General features: G+C 35.5%; 2 protein-coding genes across 3 annotated transcripts in view; one reads left to right on the top strand and one right to left on the bottom strand.

Annotated features, from left to right (window-relative positions):
* The first annotated feature begins 5,355 nt into the window (after positions 1-5,355).
* gjd6 (gap junction protein delta 6) lies at positions 5,356-7,212 on the top strand. Its single transcript, XM_084405749.1, has one exon. The coding sequence runs from the start codon at positions 5,806-5,808 to the stop codon at positions 6,958-6,960; it is 1,155 nt and encodes a 384-aa protein (XP_084261875.1). The 5' UTR covers positions 5,356-5,805; the 3' UTR covers positions 6,961-7,212.
* A 2,357-nt stretch (positions 7,213-9,569) lies between these two features.
* The window catches only part of sh3gl3a (SH3-domain GRB2-like 3a), a 37,791-nt gene continuing 31,956 nt past the window's right edge, over positions 9,570-15,404 (bottom strand). The window contains exons 6-11 of one of the 2 annotated variants that reach the window (XM_084405740.1): positions 14,998-15,156; positions 14,307-14,410; positions 13,830-13,954; positions 13,164-13,196; positions 12,766-12,840; positions 9,570-11,112 (exon numbers count right to left, since the gene is read on the bottom strand). In XM_084405740.1, the coding sequence (XP_084261866.1) occupies positions 10,907-11,112; positions 12,766-12,840; positions 13,164-13,196; positions 13,830-13,954; positions 14,307-14,410; positions 14,998-15,156 (702 nt within the window). In that variant the 3' untranslated portion in view covers positions 9,570-10,906. The remainder of the gene's footprint in view (positions 11,113-12,765; positions 12,841-13,163; positions 13,197-13,829; positions 13,955-14,306; positions 14,411-14,997; positions 15,157-15,404) is intronic. The other variant, XM_084405741.1, reaches the window with a different exon arrangement.

Here is a 15,404-nt window from a genome sequence, read left to right as displayed (position 1 = left end):
TTCAAAGTAATCCATTGCTACATTTGAGTAGCAGATGCATTTTTGTTAAAGTGTTGTTATGTTGCAAACTTACAGCTCTAGTGGACCATCAGTATTGGTATCTTCATTTTAAAGACATATTTTACTCTTGAAGGGATAGTTCACCCAAAAATGAAAATTCTGTCATTTACTTACTAAGTTGTTCCAAACCTGTATGAATTCCTTTCTTCTGCTGAACACAAAAGAAGATATTTGAAAGAATGTTGGTAACCAGACAGTTGGACCCCATTGACTTCAATTAGTAGGAACATAAATACTATGGAAGTCAATGAGGTCCATCAACTGTTTGATTACCAACATTCTTTCAAATATTTTCTTTTGTGTTCAGCAGAAGAAAGTAATTCAGAATTAAAAATTTTGGGTGAAACCCTTTAACCGTGCTCCTCATGTGGTGGTCAAAAATGGAATGTAATATATTTTAGTTGGATAATGTTTTTTATTTAATATTTTGTATTTTTAGGGGATTTTATGGTACTAAATTATATTTACACAGTAGTTGTAATCCATTTATTCGTAAATCTTGAATGCTTTAAAGCACAGACTTAAGTTTGATCTCTTTTTAAAGACGACACTTGGCAAATTATTGCTCCACAAAAATAAAAAATCCACAAAAATACCATTTTAAATTTGTATATGAAATCTATATTTTCAAAACCACGTTTTACTCTAAAACTGCAAGAAAACCAAAACCATAAATCGAAAAAATTGTGTTCCAAATTTGAGCTTGATATCTCAAAAATTAACTTTCAGCAAGATTTTGTTTGGGCCGCAGTACCAAAAGATTTCACTAGATGAAATATGTCTCCCATTAATTTTAATTTAATTCATACTCCCATTCACATCAATGTGATCATTTTTGACCGTGAGGAGCACAAGTGTGAAAAAAATGTTCAGTATCATTTAACCTTTTCAAATCATGTCCATGAATTTTTTATTTTTTTTTCACATAGCAAGTTTCGTACCATTCCAATGATGAAATAATAATAAAAATAAAAAATAAAATAGAAAATGTGGTCCGAAAATGACCGAAGAGCACCAGTGATCATAATGTGTGTGTGTGTGTGTGTGTGTGTATAAAATTACATACATGCATACTACATTGTATCTAGATATTGGCATTAAAAACCCATATCAAAATGTTATTAAAGTAATAAGCCACTTAAGGCCAAGTGTTAGAGAATTTAACACTGTTAGGCAGGATGTGACGCCCGGAAACATCTCTTGCCTGTTGAAAAATCAATGTGTAACAGTCTTGAGTGGTTTTGAATGTTTGTACAGGCCTGTTTAATTGTCGTTCAAACCTCTGAGCATTGCCCCTGTCTGGAGGTCCAATTATTTGACTACAAATGTCTCCTAAAGCCAGTCGACGCAGACACAACAGAAGCAAAAAGGACAAAAGAGCAGATCTTTGAACACGTGAGAAACTCAGCTGCGACAATCACGAGAGATTAGGCAGTAAAGGGTTGATTTATTCATAATATCTTTCTTTATACCGCAGGTCTAGCTTAGATGAAAGTGCAGAAGGGAAACACTGTAGACAAGTAGTCATATGAGAGACTTTCACTCTCATTGAGTCTCACCCCATAAATCTGCCTCTTTCTTTCCTCCCTCTGTCTGCTCGCTTTTCTTTCTGTCCTGTTGGCACTAATCCTGTCTGCTATTCATGGCCAAGCTGCTCGCTAGAAAGGCCGGCGGGGACGGACATCAATGTGGATTTCTTCATGAACCACGTGAAGGGGTGAATAATTCCTTTGACACCTCTTAGACGCTTGCAGGAGAGACCCAGACACCAGGGATTACCACAGGAATAAAACAAGCTTTGGTGAAAGAGAACTTCCTCTTTAATGTTGTGGGATTCAGTGAGGTGTGACTGGCTGAGGCGCTATTGTAGGCCAACATTCTGGCTACTTCTAATTTGATAATGTGAGATAAAACAAGTGACAATAAGGAAAGGATCGGAAAAGACAAGCCAGCTTTGAACTCATGCCATCTGCATAAACACCCAATGTGCTGCTCCAACATGACAAATCTTCGGAATATTTCTTTTTAACAGAAATTACGAGAAGTAAATGGTTCAAATTTGTCATTTCTTAAAGTCAACATGAAACACTGTTTCACAACCTATTTTACTTCCACAATGTGATTAATATTGAGTGTAACAGGACATCTATTGAGAAAAATTGGACGGGACTATATTTTATCCATTGAGAATTTACTGAAGAAAAAAAAGAGAAATGCATGTGGTGAAAGAGGGGTTAAATAAGTACACCTTTGCTTTTCCAGGGAAAAGTATATATACTTTAAATTTTAAGACTTGCTTTCAGTATATTTTGTCTTTCTGCACTTTTAACTAAAATCATGTTCTCTGAAAGTCTAAATAACTTGTTGCTTCAAGGTAATTTATCTTCTCTTTCTCTATTTCAACAAATATTTAGATAAAAATACTTTAGTTTCTAATTTCAGGAGGTGAAACAGACCAAAATAGTTCCCTAATACAGTCATAATCTGCCAAGACAATTTGAATATTCATTAAAATGTCTAGAAAAAGTAATGAACCATGCAAGCGACAAGTAAGATTTGTTTTTGTGCAGAACTGTATTCTTAACATCCTCAAAATAAGATTTTTTTAATTGTAGATTATTAAAACTGGCTGCAAGCTACTCAGAGTAAAACTCAGAGAATATATCTAGTGCGTTATCAGTATGAACCTCACTACAGTAAATGTAACAAGTTATTTCTTTTCAGCCATATTTAATCTAACAAAACATCTACTGCACACGACATGCAAATATTGTTATATAATGTTAACTGAATATTAAATGTGTTGGTTACACATGTGCTTGTGTGATAAAGGTCCAGACACTGTTGACAGCTCATCAAAGATCAACAGGAACTCTCTGAGCGCAGCCTTCCTGGAAACACAACATGGACAAGTATTCACACACACTCCTATACTGACCTGAGACCTGCATCCATGTCTGATTGCCATGGGCAACATCACAGCAAAAGTTACTGATAGAGTCATTAGTCATGGTGAGTACTTCAACATCCCCGGCCCTATGAGCCAAATGTTCTTTATGTGTTCAGAGGAGAACAAGGGCCCACATATTGGCCTAAACGATATACTGCAAAAAACTATTAGATATTACCAGGTAAAAAAATAATAATAAAGTTTCTAAGCCCTCTGGTATTGTTCATTTGGGAGTAACACTTGTGGTGTTCACGGTCAAATGTGACCAAACATCTGAAATGTAACTTTTTTTATTTTCAGTAAAATCAAATGTAATTTATTTTTACTTATATTTTAAGATAATTTCTAATATTTATGCAATAATTATGATAATATTTTTCCGCATTGAAAAATCCATTATCCAGATTAGTGCCATCTGGTGGGAGTAAAAAAAGATACATTTGTGTAATGCTGTGGTGTAACCACTATATTTCTATATAGCTCTATATAAAGATGCTTATTAACTCTCTAGGTGTTTTTAGACATGAATACTTTTTTTGATTAAGTTGTGGATTTGGATATTTGACATTCTCAAAGACCACTTTTTGTCAAGGTTTATATATTTTTTTGTTTGAAATGTTGATTTGAAGAGTCAGTTTTATCATTCATTTTACTACAGTCAAACCTGAACACAGAGAAACACATTTTTCTACACATAACAACAAAATTCAATATTTTTTTTTACAAAAATTAACAGAAATGCTTTATCTGATTTCAACCTCCTATTTGAGTCTTCTGGCTCAATTTTGCCATATTGTTACAGCAACACCAGTTCATTTGTTTGTGTGTGTGTGTGTGTGTGTGTGTGAGTGTGTGTTTGGGCATGTCCATTTTGTACTCTATTTTAGAGTGCCACACCTTCATTCCTGTGCATTTTTTTCTGCATTGTGGATGATTTGTAGATTGTTGCCTATTTCCCATTAATTTCCTATAGGTCATTTTTGACTATATCAGTGGGACTATGACCGAACTATTTTGTGTTTGTACTTACATTCTTGCGGTAGCTGTTTTTTTCTATGGCATCGCTGTTGAAGAGTAATTAGCTGGTGAAGTGGATTTACTTAATGTAGAGTTAACTAAAATTATCATGAGCATTGTAATGTTTGAAGCGGATGTCCTAACAGTAGACCTAGAAGATTTTAAAATGAGTGGTTCATTCAAAAACCAGTAAGATCTTACCTTCATGCTGTGGAAAAACAAACCGAAAGACACAACGAATGCAGCGCTAAAAAAGGGGTTGTGTGACATGCTCTGTTCTACAACCTGACTACATAAACATCATTTTAAGATATTGTAGCTGCTTCCAATTTGAATGTGAATGATGGCTTTTCTCTTCAGCAGCATCAGAGCCATTCCTCTCTGAAAAGACAACCCCATAATGCATTGCGATGAGCTGAAAAGACTTTAGATGGCAAACAAAATGATTTTTTTATTTTTTATTATAAACTATTAAATTAAAAGTTAGACCATTTTACCATTTTCAGTAGTGTGCGATGCTAATGCCAACTCCAAGCTCTGTTGAAATCAAGTGTGAGTTGAGTCTCCAGCACTTTGCTCTAGGAATGCTATTTGTATGACGCATGGAGTTGCTGGCAATCTAGCGTACCAAATCATTCAAAATACTACCTAGTGAGCTGCCTTACAGTCTACATAGTTGGCTTTTAAGTTGTTTGGAAACAGAGCCCCTGGTTACTGCTTTTTCTTTAGCGTCCACTCGTGTCAGACCTTTTAAGGGCTCATAAATAATCAACAGGGACCAGTTAGCAGATACCATGAAGATAACTGCTATCATCTGTCTATTTTAGTTTAAGATTCAAAATAGCTGCTATCACTTTTGTAAACAAACAGTATCATCAGTATTGGAAACATTTTATTTCTGCTATACTGGTAAAAGGCATTTACTATCATACAGTACCATTCAAAGTTTTTGGGGCAGTAAGATTTAAAAATATATATATATATTAAATTTAATTCAGCAAGGATGCATTAATCGGATAAAAAATGCCAGTAAAGAGGACATTTATAATGTTGAACGTTTGAAATGTTTCTTGAGCAGCAAATCAGCATATTAGAATGATTTCTGAAGGATCATGTGACACTGAAGACTGGAGTAATGATTCTGAAAATCCAGTTTTACCATATATATATTTAAAATAAATATCATAATAGAAAACAAATATATATATATTGTATACCAAATAATATGTCAAAATTATAAAGCTTTAACTGTATTTTTTATCAAAGAAAAGCAGCATTGGTAACCATGAGAGACTTTTTCAAAAACATATATATTTTTTAATGGTAACTCAATTCAAACCGATTACAAAGTTACAAACATGACTGACAAAATCACGCACTAGGCAACTATCACATTTTAATTGATCTATTTAGCAGACACTTATCCAAAGCAGCTTACAACTGAGGAACATAAGCAATTTGTCATAAGAGCCAACAATATTCATAGCGCGCAATGCCAAGTTTAAAGTATATAGATTAGCACATGCACGTATCCGCTATCTGTGGCGTATTTTTAAAAGCGGCCTTCAGAAGGAACCCATCCTATCACGTACGGCGGCAATCTGAAAAGAACGTAATCTGCCGACGCTATCAAGAGTAGGAAGAGTGCCGTCTCTCCTGCGGTTTGTAAATGGACTCTAAAGACAAGCGACAGCACCACGTGACCAATGTGAAGTGGCCGGCACGGTCCCAAGCGGAGGCCTTATCTCTGAAGGAGAAAGGGATGGCTGGGAGCAGTGATGGCACCTTCGCTCTCTGGCCAGAGCTGTAACATGAAAACACCCGTCCTTGCTGGCAACAGAGCTAAAGTGGATCTATTTCAGGTGCTGTACTTCAGGAGGCCGGTGCGTAGAGACATGACAGAATGGACATTGCTCAAGCGGCTGCTGGACGCCGTGCACCAGCACTCCACCATGATCGGACGCCTGTGGCTCACGGTCATGGTGATCTTCCGCCTGCTCATTGTGGCTGTGGCGACTGAGGACGTTTATACGGACGAGCAGGAGATGTTCGTCTGCAACACCCTTCAACCGGGGTGTCCCAACGTCTGCTACGACGCCTTCGCCCCCATCTCCCAGCCTCGGTTCTGGGTCTTCCAGATCATCACGGTGTCGACGCCTTCTCTTTGCTTCATCATCTACACCTGGCACAACTTATCCAAGCATCCAGAGGGCGAGCAGGCGAGGGAAGCGTACGGTCGCAGCTGCGATTCGGATAGCTGCTCCATTAAGTCGCACAAGCACTTGGGTCACAGTCTCGCTGATGTTCTCGAAGGCATCGCCAACCAGAGCGGGCAGAAAAGCTCACAGGCGCAGCGGGAGACCGCCGCCCCATCCAAGATCTCCCCGGGAGTCCTTTCAAAGTACTACGTCTTCCACGTGTGCTTCCGTGCCGTTCTCGAGGTCGCTTTCGTTGTGGCGCAGTGGCTCCTCTTCGGTTTCAACGTTCCCGTTCACTTCGTGTGCACGGCGAGTCCTTGCACACAGAGGGTCGACTGCTACGTATCCCGTCCCACTGAGAAAACCATCTTCTTGATCTTCATGTTTTGCGTAGGTGTTTTCTGCATCTTCCTCAACTTCTTAGAGCTCAATCATCTGGGCTGGAAAATGATCAAGAAGTCAATGCTCATCAAGGACAGCTCCTGGAGGGGTTACGGCGCTATAAACCAAGACTCGCAGTCCATAGCCTCTCTGACTTACAGAGACGTGACCAGCACCACTTCGCTTCCTACCCTAGATCTAGTGGTGGACCACCAGCCTGACTGGACCTGTGTTGGGAACTGCTCGACGAAGAAAGACAAGGACGCCTGCAGAGGAACACAATTGCTCAAGGGTAAATCGCAGCCAAACAAAGAAAGAAAATCAAAGCAAAGGAGCACTGAGGTTTGGATATAAACTCAATTACGGACAATTCGAAGAGTCTTAAGTTTGATTACAAAACGTTAGTGTATGAAAGATTTTTGAAGGCAGCTGCTGCTCGTTTGTTTGGATGAGCTTAAAAAGACAAAAAATAAATAAACTATACAATGTACAATCAGCCATGACATGTAATCAATATTTCCACGTCATTTATTTATGCAATATACAGTGTGTAATAATATATTCATTTACAACATCTATAAACAACTTTGTGTATAAATTACGCCAGAGAGCAAAAAAGAAAACAACTCACAAGCCTTTCCTTTCACTCAGTGATGTAGTGATGAACGTTCGAGAAGAAATTTCATAAGAACACTGTAAAATTGGTTTAGGAGTTAGTTATAGTGTTTGGAAGTAAAGAGCTATTCTACATCGTAAGTTTGAGATCGGGATGATTAGGGTGCCACATCTTCCTTTGATTCAATCATCTTCAGAAAGTAGTCAGGTAGTTTTTGTGCAGGGTCTATTTCTGTATTTTTGTGCTGAGACAATTATATACTACCGTTCAAAAGTTTGGGTCGTTTCTTTTAATGATTTTTTAATGAAAGAAGTCTCTTCTGCTCACAAAGGCTGCATTTTTTTTAATGAGAAATACACAAACCATAATTTTTAAAAATATGACTACAATTTAAAATAGCTGTTTCCTATTTGAATATATTTTAAAATGTAATTTATTCCTGTGATGGTAAAACTGAATTTTCAGCATTATTACTACAGTGTCACATGGTCCTTCAGAAATCAATCTAATATGCCGATTTGCTGCTCAATAATATTTTCTTATTATTATCAATGTTGCAGTTGTGCTAATTACTAATTTTGAGGACGTTTTTTTTCATGATTCTTTGATCAATAGAAAGTTCAAAAGAATTTATTTAAAAAAATATAAATATTTTGCAACATTATAAATGTCTTTACCGTCTTTCTGAGCAATTTAATGATCCTTGCTGAATAAAAATATAATTATTTTAATTTTTTTAAAGTACCGTCCCCAAACTTTTGAACGGTCGTGTAAGTAGGTTGACTTCCTGAGGATTGTAAACACTGTGGCACTTTCAAAATAGTGCTCAGTTTGGTTTAAGTGGTCTGTAAAATGAACTTTTGGTCGATTTGAACACGTTTTTCCAAACAATGGAAGATAGGTGTTTGATAAGAATTTCTGAAACATGGGACAAGTAAAAATATTTAAACAGTATCTATATACATTTTTTAAATTCCAAGATCGATCCTTTTTTTTGTGTCAATGTTTGCGGCACCGCTTTTCAGTAACTGTGCGTCCCCGCTGCTAAATCTGCAGCAAAAGAAGTGATATTTTCCTGATAACTTGCAGTATGAATTGAATGTGATGAGATAAAACATGGTGAATATGGTGAAATAATGGTAAAAAAATCTTTCAATTAAGTTATCTCTGTGGGCTAAAAAAAAAAAAAAAAAAAAAAAAAAACCTGCATAAAGTAAACCAGTATATGAACAAAATGACTTTTTTAGCTGGTCCTTTTGATGAATCATTAAAACGACATTGGGCCTGCTGTTTAAAAAATAGAAATAATAATTTCGTAATATAACAAGTTGGAATGTTCACGGCATCTATAGCAATTAGAGAGAATTTCTTTCTCATGTATCGTATAATTGAAAAATATCCAAATGAACTAGAATCAGATTAAATCAAATCAAGAGCTTGAGAATGTGATTTGAATCGAATCAGGAAATATTTATTATCCAGGCCTATTTGAAAATATTTAGTGGTATTTGCTAAGGGAAGCATCGATTGGATGATTTTGAGGGTTCGGGATTGCAACCTGTAACCCTAAGAATTAAACTTGGCCTTGTAACTGGTCATGAAATGATCATTGACAAGTTTTTTTTTTTTTATGCAAAAATATAGTACTTTTGGCAACTCAGGTTTTGTGCTGTGGCACAGAAATTCCACATTGCAGCTTTCAGCATAATTTTGTTTCTTCGACTTTTTCTTTTTTTTTCCCCTTTTTGCTCTCTGACTGCTTAATTTGGCCAGAAAAAGATACAATAGGGAATGACAAGTCAAAAAGTTATTGGTCTGAGATGATTACAACATTTGTGACAGTTGATGGCAGTTATCTGGCCAATACAGAAACAAAAACAGTCATTCAAAGCTCCATTTCATGCACAAGAAACATACTGTTCAGAGTAACAAAAATAATGTTTGACATTCATAGAATACAGTCTAATTTTGGTGGACAAACACGGAGACAAATTTTGTAATTTCAAGCAAAACTGGTCTGAATTCGAAAGATGTCCAATTTAGTTTATAAGCACAGGACGGTTTAACTAGGGCGAGAATGTTTGATTAACATCTGCAAATTTTAAAATGTCATTCAGAGTACGACATAGGTCAAACAAACCACATAGGTGAGCAAAAAGTTCTTGTTACATACAGTACAAAGTTATGATCCATATCAATATATCTTATATATATATATATATAGATTTTTTAGCACTCCATTAGATAAGACTGATAAAATTTTGTATTTATCGGCATGGCAGAAAGAGATACAGTAGAAAGTGCAATGTCCTAAAACCAAAAAAACACAACACAAAAAATAAAATGTGCACATCAATGGGTGTGTTATTCTAAAGCTTTAGTGCAATACAGCCACCGTTCAAAAAAAGCACTGGAAGGCGCGAGAGAGCAAAACCCATTAAAACACCTGCGATGCTTACTATGATACCTAAGATCACAATAAGTCTGTAAACGGAGACAGGAAGAGAGTAAGAGTAAGACATTCATAAGAGTAGCAGTCAAGATAGTCACAGTTTTTAGAAAAATTGTGTTTCAAAAAACACATAAGACCACCGCAGGCAGGTAAACCCCATATCAGAGCCAAAAAAAACAAAAAACATACGGAGACAGCAAAATACAAATCCACCCCCATTGGATGCAACACATTTCCAAATGAACAAGGTGAATGCTGCGTTGAAGCTGAAATAAAACATGTGCATTGAAATTACACTGCAAAAAATTCAGTATTTCCAATAATTGTAATCGTTTTCCAATTACCAATTTCCTAAAATCTAAATCGTGAGAAACAAAATTGTGTAATAAAAGATTTACAAGCATATATATATGTATATATGCATCTATGGGCTGTTAAGCTATTACAATTTTTATCTAATTAATTACATGATGTGCCAATTAATTAATCGAATTACTCGCAAATTAATTGCACATCAATTTTGGTATATCAATTCAAGACAAAAACCCATGGAGGGGCTTTTTTTTTGCCTTATATCTTGAATTTTAGTGGCATTCTAATCGGCTTCATCACATGGTCAGTTGGTGCCCTGCATCATGCTCTTTCTAAACTGCATGATATGTAAAGCCCTGTTTACATCTGGTATTAAGAAGCGGCTATCAGAGCAGAAACGAAAGCTGCTGCTCTCCGTGTGTTTTCCGTTTATCTCCTTTTCGAGGTCATATGTTATTTCGCCCATTAGATCGAAAGATCTGAAAAAAAAAAAAAAAGGCCATTCATTTACCCGCCCATAGACCTTCCCCTCAAAGATATCAGGACAGAAGTGGTTGAAAGTGGACAAAAGAGACAGATTAAAACAGCAGGTGTAAACGGGAACGTGTCTCCTTTGTCTACTTGTGATCCGATCAACCAAACGCATCTTAATACCAGGTGAAAACAGGTCCTAAGATGACGTATAGTTCTGTTTTTTATCCAATAAATACTGATTAAAATGTTTTCGCAGTGTAAAAATCTAGATGTTGCACCATGAAAACGTAGTAAGTTAAATACTGAAATGTGAAAGCTTCAAAATTGTCTGTGGTAAAAAGCAAGGCTTTCATTGGTGAGAATGCAGCAGAGGATGTTGGGTGCGTGGACGGTTGAGACAGTCTAGTTTGGCTGTGTGGTCAGTGACCACAGGTTGTTGGCTCGGCTCATTGAGGCAGGGGCACTAGGACCTCTACGTAGTTTATGGGGAAGAAGCCCGATTCACCATTAATCATGCCTTCATACCAGTTCTCATCAATCTGATTGGTGAGGATGATGATGTCGCCCTCTTTGAAACCCAGCTCACCCTCGTTCTCCGGATCAAAGTCGTAGAGCGATCGACAACAGGGCTGGTCCATGTGTGATTCTATCTCTGTAATGAGGAAAATACAACCATGTCACAGATTTCAACATTTGTTAAAAGATTAGTTCACCCATAAAATAAAATATTGTCATTATTTACTTATTATTCATGTTGTTCCAAACCCATATGCTGTTCATTTTCCATTGGAATACTTTTATGTTCATCCTACAACGTTCATAGTGACCATTGCTGTCAAACCAGTGTTTTTTTTTTTTTGTACCATTGATATGCTGTTATAGATTTTGTAAATATTTTTAATGATATTTTATTCTTATATTTTCAGTAATTTTGCAGTCCTTTTATATTTTTTAACGTCTATATGCTTTTTATTAGGTTTTATTTTTCATTTTAGTTAATTTAGTTTTAGTTATTTTAGTACTTCAACATTAAGTGAAAATGAGAAATGTTGCTGAAATAAAATGTTTATTTTTTTAAAATGTATTTCAGTTAAAGGTGCTGCGTGTAATTTTTTGACTGTACAAAAAGCATAAAAATACCAAAATATGTTTGCAGAGATTTAGGAAACATGCTACGTTCAAATACTTGTTTCTCTGGAAAACAATACTACCGCCAGTTATTTGGTTATTTGGACTGCAGTACCCATTTCAACCACTAGCTATCAATATTACATACTGCACCTTTAAAGGTCCACCTTTTTCGTCCACCCCGAAAATGAAACTTCTGTCATTAATTACTCGCCCTCACGTAGTTCCAAACCCGTAAGACTTTCGTTCATCTTCGAAACACAAATGAAGATCTTTTTGATGAAATCTGAGAGCTTTCTGTCCCTCATTTTCTCGGTTTACTACCTTTCTAGGGCTTGAAAATGGTAGCTGCATAGACTAACTACCACTTTCAAGCCCTAGAAAGGTAGTAATTGCATCAGATTTGCATCAGATTTCATCAAAAAGATCTTCATATGTCTACTGAAGATGAAAAGTAATTGTATGAGTAATTAATAACAAAAATGTCATTTTTGGGTGAACTAACCCTATGTTGTTTATTTTATTTCAAGTAATGAAAATGGTTTTCATAGATTCAGTTTACAACAATAACCTGTCAAACTTCAAAAAAGCACCATAAAAGTCTCATGTGTTGTATTTATGTGTTATATTCTAAGTCATATTATAGCTTTGTGTGAGAGATCAAAGGTTAAGTTCTCATTACATTTAATGTTCATTCGTATTCAGTCTATTCTTCATAAAAAGCTATCAAATATAATGAAATTATAATGCACAAAAATGCATAATAATGCACAAATATAGTTCATTAACTTATAAATAGTGAACAAGATGCATCGACTGTTTTCGTAATGTTTTTTTGGTCACTTGAAAGAAATGTTGTTAAAAAATTCTTTCAAGTCATTTAAGTCTTGAATCACAAGAGGATGAGAAAATTGGGTTTAAAATGAAATATTTAACACCAATGGGCTGCTTCCAAACAGCCAGAAAGAGTTGATGTGTGGGTAGATGAGATGAGTAGGTTCACATGAAATCTGTGACTGCAGTTATCCAACAAAAGCTCCACATATTCTGCAGAATTCATATAGCCATTACTGACAAAATACTACACATCTCCTGCTTTTTATAGGGCGGGGTATTGCCAAAAACCTCACAACCTCACATTCAGTGTCTAGGCATGATCCTACAGGACAATACTCACGTTTGCAATTACCATTGGGGCTTTCAGGCCATGATACATTGGGTACTGTGGGTGATGTGTGTGTGAACTGATCAACTGAGAGCAAAAACACATGAGATCAAACATGAGAGACAGACACATACACACAAACACAGTTGATGAACATGACCACAAAAAACAACCATGTGGTCTATGAATTATGTATGGAAATTTTAAAGTTGTCTGGTTTTAATTCTGATTGTTTTACTTTGCTTACTTTTACCACCCCTTTATGTTTCGATCCCTTTTAAGTTTTAAATCGTCCCAATACTTCTAGTTTTGAAGTCTCTTCAAGTCTGATTACATGCATCATCATGATGCAACTTGAAATATAATAGTTCTACTAATAAAACATTTCTATGATAAACATTACCACCTACTTTTTCCATTTACAGAGTGGATGACCTGGATATCTGAAAAGAATATGAAGGAATTATGTAAGACAACATGATGGTGGTGATATATGTGAGCAACACACAATGAAAGCCAATCATTGTGACTTGATTTTAAATTACTAAGAAATAACGACAGCCAGAATAAAAATTAAATAAAACAAATCACAAAATGAAACAGGTGAACAGGTGAATACAAAACCAAAAAATGGACTGTATAACACTGTAATTCTATTAAGACCATTAATGCAGAATATGTGATTTTTCCATTGGCTGGTAAAGCAAGTATATAATATAATATAATATAATATAATATAATATAATATAATATAATATAATATAATATAATATAATATAATATAATATGCTACTAACCATGAACTATGATAAATAAATGTATCACTAATATATATCTACACAAACCATAAGTACTGTACTTTGCTTATTTTATTAACATTATCCAAAATTATACCACATTTAAAAATGTAAATGTATTATTTAAACCTAGACAATACGTGAATGTTTTAGGATTTAAAAAATATTTTACAAAAATAAATGTTATGATAAAATACAACATATAAAATAAATATTCTGTACTTTTCTTGCTTAGATTGAAGCACATAAGAAGCTGTCAAGATGTTTTCTCGTTGATACCTGTGGTTTTGACAGATGATGTGTGGGAAAGTCCATTGTGCTGTGTGTTCTCGACGGTCTCCAAACTGGACACGATCGACTTTGGCTTGAACTCTTTTTTGGGCCGACTGCTTGCGGTAGATATCCTGCGAGAGCAGATGCCAATATGTGTGCATAAACTCAATTGTATATTAGCAAGAAACCTTTTTATTTTTAACACTTTGATAACATCACAATTTTTTTTTAAAGCAAATGAAATCAAAATCACCAACAAGTCTGAATAGTGGAACAAAACAGGCTACAAGAAAATAAAATAAAGAGATTAATCTTTTTCTGTTTTCTCACAAAATGTGTTTTCCTTGCTGACCAATGAAAATTGACCAACAGCACATACTGTTACTGTCATACTAGATACATGTAATATTAACTGGGAATATAGCTGACTTTCAGCTCCATCTATTGAATTGCCACTGCCAGCATGTGCAGTTGAAGACATACCTGTTCTGTATTTTGCTGTTGAGTTCCTCCAGGATCTCCAAGGACTGTCGATGGTAATCCAGAGCTGCCTCAATCAGAGCTGATAACTGACTCACTTGCTCCACCTACAGGCGAGTGAAAGACATGACGTTTACAGAGGTTAACCCCAGAACAGAAATTTAAAGTCTCCCTGTGGTGAAAATCAAGCTTTTAATGTTGTTTATATGTCTATGTGGTGTTTTTAATATGCTTTAAGATGAACCATGTGCAAAATCATAAGTCAGCACCATTGCTGAGTATTTTCTCCTTAAAACTGCAGTGAACCAAAAACAGTTTCATAATCGTTGTTTGAAGTCACTGGTGTTTCTGACATCACAAACTACCTTGTAACCAATCACGTCAACATGTGATCGTCAACGAGCGGATCCCTGAGCTGGTGTGAGTGAGTGGAAGTGGGGCTTATTTGCATATTCATAGAACCGCATATACTATACTAAAGGGTGTAGTTACAAGCTATTTTAAGGCATGAAGAAAATTTTTTTCAAGGAAAAAACTTTGAAATATGTAATTTTGGTGATCAAAGATGAGCTTTATGGGTTCAAATTATTGACTACAGGCTACTGTTGGTTCATGTTAGTTAATACATTAATGTAAAAACCTCACTGTAAGTGTTATCAAAATAAAATGTCCTCAACAGTAATTTTTCCCTTACATCATTCTCCAAAAAGTTAAACATGCTCCTCTCAGCAAGGTCTTTGGATTCCTCAAACTTCTCCACAGCCTGTTTGATCTCCTCATCAGGAATCTTGCCCTGGCGTTTCTTCTTATAGTCAAAGTCTAGCCGTCGTCCCTCCAGTTTCTTCAAATGATGCTATCAGGGAAAAATCACACAACATGCTTTCATTAAATAATAGGCAAAATAATAATTATCTCAAAATGATCAAACACTGATCAATTAATCGGCCTAGTCAATATAGCTGTATTTCACTAAACTTAAACAAAAACTGCAAATGCACAAACTGCTTGATGTTAAACCATAAAGACGAACTTCATTCTGTAAATGACAGTGTCTACTAATAAAATGGGAAAAAAAGGGAAATAAAATGAGAGTATTTGCTT

This window comes from Rutilus rutilus, assembly GCF_951802725.1.
Source record: "Rutilus rutilus genome assembly, chromosome: 3".
NCBI lineage: Eukaryota > Metazoa > Chordata > Actinopteri > Cypriniformes > Leuciscidae > Rutilus > Rutilus rutilus.
Note: the sequence above shows the minus strand (reverse complement) of the source record. Positions and strands in the feature narration are given on the sequence as shown.